This window comes from Condylostylus longicornis, unplaced genomic scaffold (genome assembly GCF_029603195.1).
Source record: "Condylostylus longicornis isolate FDR11 unplaced genomic scaffold, ASM2960319v2 ptg000048l, whole genome shotgun sequence".
NCBI classification, from domain to species: domain Eukaryota; kingdom Metazoa; phylum Arthropoda; class Insecta; order Diptera; family Dolichopodidae; genus Condylostylus; species Condylostylus longicornis.
This window is the reverse complement of record NW_026578017.1, coordinates 4,493,553-4,499,471: the sequence shown is the minus strand read 5'-3', so window position 1 is coordinate 4,499,471 and position 5,919 is coordinate 4,493,553. Positions and strand designations below refer to the sequence as shown.

General features: G+C 26.8%; 2 protein-coding genes across 3 annotated transcripts; one reads left to right on the top strand and one right to left on the bottom strand.

Moving 5' to 3' along the window:
* Window positions 1–2,335: 2,335 nt before the first annotated feature.
* Window positions 2,336–3,173, top strand: LOC129610975 (putative peptidyl-prolyl cis-trans isomerase dodo). The gene is made up of 4 exons (XM_055523839.1): window positions 2,336–2,473; window positions 2,535–2,611; window positions 2,665–2,945; window positions 3,014–3,173. The coding sequence occupies exons 1-4, from the start codon at window positions 2,427–2,429 to the stop codon at window positions 3,098–3,100; spliced, it is 492 nt and encodes a 163-aa protein (XP_055379814.1). The 5' UTR covers window positions 2,336–2,426; the 3' UTR covers window positions 3,101–3,173.
* Window positions 3,164–4,689, bottom strand: LOC129610973 (uncharacterized). 2 transcript variants are annotated; one of them, XM_055523837.1, is made up of 3 exons: window positions 3,686–4,689; window positions 3,484–3,617; window positions 3,164–3,429 (listed from the first exon to the last, which is right to left on the bottom strand). In XM_055523837.1, exons 1-3 carry the CDS (start codon window positions 4,534–4,536, stop codon window positions 3,257–3,259), a joined length of 1,158 nt encoding a protein of 385 aa, XP_055379812.1. In that variant the 5' UTR covers window positions 4,537–4,689; the 3' UTR covers window positions 3,164–3,256. The 2 variants fall into 2 exon arrangements, with proteins under 2 accessions (XP_055379812.1, XP_055379813.1); XM_055523838.1 differs by having other exon boundaries at window positions 3,492–3,617.
* Between the last annotated feature and the right edge of the window lie 1,230 nt (window positions 4,690–5,919).

The following is a 5,919-nucleotide window of genomic DNA, read 5'->3' as shown; positions in this document are numbered from 1 at the left end:
TGTGTTGGTAAATTCCATCTGAAAAATGCATTTTAAAAAAATATACATATATTGCAATTTTTAGCACAGCCAATCTTTCTTGTCTTTCTAGAAATGAAAGGGTTCTGAATTACAGAAAAGTTTTGAATAAGAAATAGAATTTATAAAGAAATTGAAAAAAAAAAACGGAAAAACCTAATTATTATAATCTACATGGTTTTTTTAACTGTGCTAAAAAAAGTGAGAATCATAAAGAATACTCAAAAATTCCACAATAAAATAAAAAAATATTTCATTCGGCACACTTCGACAAAATAAAACATTGAGAACTGTTTTTGTAATTTTTTTCCGAATTAAAATTTCTAAAAATAATTCAGCTTGATGGCCTGATAGATACATATAGCATTAGCCTGTGCATAAAGTCGCCCCATTGTCTGATAGTTATAATCAAAGTGTATCTACTAATAAGTAGTTCGACTCTTCGTTTGAATCACACTCACACCAATGCAATCACTAACCAATATTTGTACACAAAAAATTCCCTTAGTTAAAAGAGTTAAGCAGTATACCTTCTTATTTTCATTTTTATACACATAAGAGTTTTTGGGAGAGGGAAAGAGTACGCAATAGATGTCTACTTGTTTTTTTATAATGTATTTTTAAAAGCGGGAGTTATTTATTTTTTCCCTCTATAAAGTATAGGAAAAAATATTAAGAATTTTAAAGGCGGGAGTTTTATTTTTGTAACTTATTCTAGTACAAGGTGGCAAAAAAGGTGTATTCATATTATAAAAGCGAAGCGGAAAAAAAGTGTTTAAAAAAAATTATTATAATTTATATAATATAATTTTGAAAAAAAATAAAACTAAATTTTAAAAAGACGTATAATATTAAAAAAAATTTTAAATAGTTGTAAAAAAAAAATATTTTACAGTTTTTTATAAACCATCCAAGAATTTCATGGATATTTTAAAGATTTTAGCAAATACTCTAACTTTTTAATGATATTTGTACAGAAAAAAATTTAGAATGTAAAATATATGAACACTTAAAAAATAATTTCAACTATGAATGTTGTGAGAAGTCCGAAAAAACATATTTCATTAAACTGTATATTAGAATTAGAATTTACCATATAATAAAAAGTTTTAATAAAACTATAAAACAATTTGATATAAAACAAAAAATTTTTAGTGTTAAGCATAATTATTAATAAATAAAATAAATAAATTATCTTCAAATTTTTTATTATTATTTCAATCTTAATAAATTTAGAATATATTTATATTTTTATAATTAATAAATTTAGAATATAATAATTACCTATTTATAATATTATATATTATAAATAGGTAATTATTATATTTAATAAAGTAATAATCAGTATGCATACACCTTTTTTTTCTTTATAAATTACTTTAATTCTATGTCACTACCTGATGCTGTGTATCTACTGTACCAGGTACATGCATGTGTACATTCATACATGAAATTTCAAACTCTTTTGCTTTCATGCATTCGAATTTTTTACCTAATTTAATAAAATGAAAAATAAATTTTGTTATTATCAAAATAAAAATAACAAAACTTACAATATTTTTATTGTTTGTTTACAATATTTTGTTTCTTTCTTGCCTACACAACTCTTATTACCATTAGATATTATAACCAAAAAAAAATTGAATATTATAAGAATTTGGAAGCAAAATTCAAACGAAAACTAACGGAAGCAAGATGCAAACGAAAAATTTGGTTATAATTATCTAAAACCTGTTTTTTTTTAATTTTTGATATCGTTTTCCTTCTAAATAGCAAGTTGCAAGGGTCTAAAATCTTAGAAACCAATATATAGCTTTTTTCATTAGTAGAAGAATTGTTTTTACTTCCCCTTTTCTTACCACAAGCTATCTACTCGAAATTCGTAAAATTTGAATTTTCTAGGCCTTATATTTTCGAAGCTACAAGCTTTCTCAAATTTTAATAAAAGCAAAAGCTAACGGTAAATGTTATGCCTTCCATAATTATGACGATTTTTCTAAACTCACTCGATCTTTCAATCCAATTCAACCATTAGTCAACGCTTCTTTAATTTTTTTTCTTTTCCTAAATTTATGCAACATTTTAATATATTTTGTGATATTAATGAAAGCAATATTGTTGTAATTCGCTAATTTACCTAAACTTCTGCATTAGGAACTTTAAAGGTAATACATGTTTTGTCATGTTGAGAATGCTTTTATTTTTGTCATATCGAGACATTATTGGAATTTTGCAGTTGGGCATCGTTTTTTTTTATAAAAAGCTGTCAATATATCTGCTAAAGCAAACGCCACTTTGACACATAAAAGTAAGGTACTTTTTTTATATATAAACTCAAATTACACTAAAAGGTATAAGCGAAATTTACGATTTATTGCTTTTAAAATAATTCTAGTGTCGCTGGAATAATGTCTGATACTGAAGACAATAACGTTGTTCCAGAGGGATGGGAAAAGTAAAAAAAATCATATAAATAGGTAAAAGTTATATTGTAATTAAAAATTGTCGCATTTCAGGAGAACAAGTCGATCAACCGGCAAAACGTATTATTTAAATATTTATACAAAAGAGTCACAGTGGAATTGTCCTACAAGTAATGTGTAACTCCCAAATGAAATAAAAGTTATTAACTTAAAATCATTACAGGCCCGGCTCAACCCGCAGGTTCCGGGGGTCCTTCGCAAGTTCAATGCTCACATTTACTTGTAAAGCATTCTGGTTCTAGAAGGCCAAGCTCATGGCGTGAAGAAAACATTACACGAAGTAAGTCGGAAGCCAGAGAAATACTTGAAAAATATAAAAAACAAATTGAAAGTGGCGAGGCAACATTAGAAGATTTAGCACGAAAATACTCTGATTGTAGTTCAGCGAAAAAGGGAGGTGACTTAGGTCCTTTTGGGCGTGGTATGATGCAAAAGCCATTTGAGGTAAATTGTCCCAAAAAAACGGTCTTAATGAGTTTTTAATTTGACAAACCAAATAATTTTCATTAAAGGAAGCGTCATTTAATTTAGAAGTTGGCCAGATGTCAGAAATTGTTGACACAGATTCTGGATTGCATTTAATTCTACGTACAAAATGAATTTTTTATCACAGTTAAGAAAAATATTTTTAAATGTTCACCATTTACTTAATAAAACATCAATTATTCGTAATTACATCGCTTTATTCTTAAGAAAACTTTTTATCTTCTGTAAACAAACAAAATTTATAAATTCTGTATAAACATTTTTCAAATTCAAAACTTGTATTGAAATTTGTATTGTTTTTCGTTTTGAGGTTTGAAATTACTAAACTCCTTTTTCAGTATTAAGCTAAGTAACTTTTCATTCCATGAAAATGGGACTTCAACATCTAAAGTTCTAAAAAATTTCATAATTTCCGTACATGCTCGAACATTGCGATTTCGGTCTAAAATGCATGATATATTAATAATTAATTGAAAAGATTTAAAAAAAAATTTACAGTAGTACTCAAATAAGGATTTCAAACATTCTTCATAACCACTTTTTTGATTATGCTTAAGAAATAATTCAATAAGCCTGTAAACGGCGTCAGTGTTGTTGTTTTTAAGAAAGTCAAAACAAAGCTTTAAAGATCTAAAATATAAATAAACGAAACAGAAATATAATATGATAAAAAGGAATTAGGAACTCTATACACTTACCCGTTCACAACAAGTTTTCTAATGTGTTCATTTTCATTAAAAATTTCAACCGATAAATTTTGATCACTAAACCAATTACTTTTAAATGATTTATTCCATACACATTCCAATAAAAAAAGGTCATCAAATTTGATATGGATTTCTTTAGCAAAGTTTAATAAGTTATGAAGAACTGCTTCGCCTTTATCACTAAAGGTTTCATTTGTAATAAGTTTAAAAATACGATACATGTCATATTTATTTGTAGTTTTAATGGAAAACTCATAAAATTTACTAAAGTTCTCGATGGCTAAATTAACATTGCCTTTCCTCCAATTTGCGTAACCTATATACGGTAAAAATAATAGACTTCTCTTTTGCATTTGGTCATTATATAAACTTTCCAGCGCTTCAACTGTTTTGATATCGCCTTTGGAACTTAAAAATATTAAAGTGTTGCCTAATTCAGGTAATATATTCTTTCTAAGGCATTGTTTTAATATATAGTAAAAATCATTATCATTTTCTAATTTCATAGTAGCAAGAATTAAACTGTTAAGCTGATGCTTAGTTAAAGTTTCTATATTAAGTTCAATCGAACTTAAGGAATCTATATTTTTAATATCACATAAAACACCTTTAATCAAAAATTTGAATGACATATTATGCGGATTGAAATTTTCGTTATCAGTTTTATTTAAATTTTTTCGAATTTCTCTCCATTTCAGTGTTTTTTCCCTTACAAGTTCAGTTGCAAAACAATCTATTTTATCGATGTAAGAATACTTCCGAAAGATATGGCGCAAATGAACATTCTTCCAAATTGTAAACTTCGATGAAGCAAATGGCCGGATGAAAAAAGCCATTCTCATCTAAACAATTTCTTTTAATGTTGTATACTTAATTTACATTATGTAATAAAAACAATACAAAATCATCAGTTTTATATTTTAAAAATGAAAACACTACAAAAGTGAAAACAAAATCCCCTTTAAGAAATAATGTTATGTCAGATGACAGGTTTTGTCTTTCGGTGTAACCACGGCTGACAAAAATATTTTTGTTGTCAAGATCTAACCCAATTACCCAAAGAATTAATACTAAGTAGTTTTACTCTGTGCCTGCCGAAGTTAGTTAATTTTTTTAAAAATATAGAAAAAGTCATATGCTACAATTAAAAAAGAGATTTATAATAATCTTAAAACTAAATATAAAAAAATAAACATTGCAGGTTAAAATATTATAAAATACTTAAAAGTTTAAGCAGAGTTTTGTATAGAAAAATCATCGAGCATAAGTCGGTTTCTTATTACAATTATGTATTTGCCTTTAGGTCAGGTCTACTGCAAAACTGTGTTTACTACATAATACAAGTTTAGTCAGAATCAGATTAAAACTTAGTTACCTTTTACCAATTTTTTGTATAAGTTTTGAGCAACGATCCAGCAATTTTCGTACAAAATCATTAAATTTTGACGTAAATTCCGAGGTTTTGATGAAAATTCTGGGAGTCTGCAGACTTTATACGAAATTTAATCTTAGGTTTTGTCGAATGTGTTTACAGTAATTTTGATTTGTATATGTAAACAGTATCTTAAAATTTATGCAACTTGTCAAAAAATCAAAGAATAATTTAGTGAAAAAAAAACAAGTTCACGAGCAGCGTTCCCAGTTGGATACAATTGTATCCATTTGGATACATTTTTGCTTTAAATTTGAGCTTGGATACAAAGATACTCAAATCTGCTAGAATGCCGAAATTGGCTACATATTAAAATTTTTCTGAAATATGGATACATTTTTTTTTCAAACACTAAATAAATATTACAAAACAATTAAAATGCTGCTAATATTAAATCGCGAAGTTGCTTTATCTTCAATAAATGTTATTTGCTGGCTTTTCTAAGCAGGTTTCCAAATTTTTTAGAAGAAAGTAAAAAAGATATTTTATTAACTGCCTCTTCCTGTATTCAAATCTAGAACATTTATACAAGAGCGTACCAGAAATATTTTAGTGTAAGCTAGGTGTAAACTGTAAGCTATTGGCTGTACGTATTTTTTAAAATTTGTCCGTTTTCATGGTGAATCGTCTTTACCGCATAATTCAAGAGCTACAGAACATATACATATTGATTCGAAATTGGATACATTTTGTTTTTACCGAGTGGGAACACTGTTCAAGAGACAAAGGTTTTAGTTTATTACTAAGATAACTGATTTTAAATTTGGTACGGTCTTGTGAAAGAGCTTAGGCT

Excerpts from the sequence above, each read along its gene's own strand:
- LOC129610975 (XM_055523839.1), top strand. The coding sequence starts at position 2,427 with ATGTCTGATACTGAAGACAATAACGTTGTTCCAGAGGGATGGGAAAA. Across the intron at positions 2,474-2,534 it reads GTTCCAGAGGGATGGGAAAA|GAGAACAAGTCGATCAACCG; the intron begins GTAAAAAAAATC and ends GTCGCATTTCAG. Across the intron at positions 2,612-2,664 it reads ACAGTGGAATTGTCCTACAA|GCCCGGCTCAACCCGCAGGT; the intron begins GTAATGTGTAAC and ends AAATCATTACAG.
- LOC129610973 (XM_055523837.1), bottom strand. The coding sequence starts at position 4,536 with ATGAGAATGGCTTTTTTCATCCGGCCATTTGCTTCATCGAAGTTTACA. Across the intron at positions 3,618-3,685 it reads AGAAAACTTGTTGTGAACGG|ATCTTTAAAGCTTTGTTTTG; the intron begins GTAAGTGTATAG and ends TTTATATTTTAG. Across the intron at positions 3,430-3,483 it reads ATCCTTATTTGAGTACTACT|ACCGAAATCGCAATGTTCGA; the intron begins GTAAATTTTTTT and ends CATGCATTTTAG.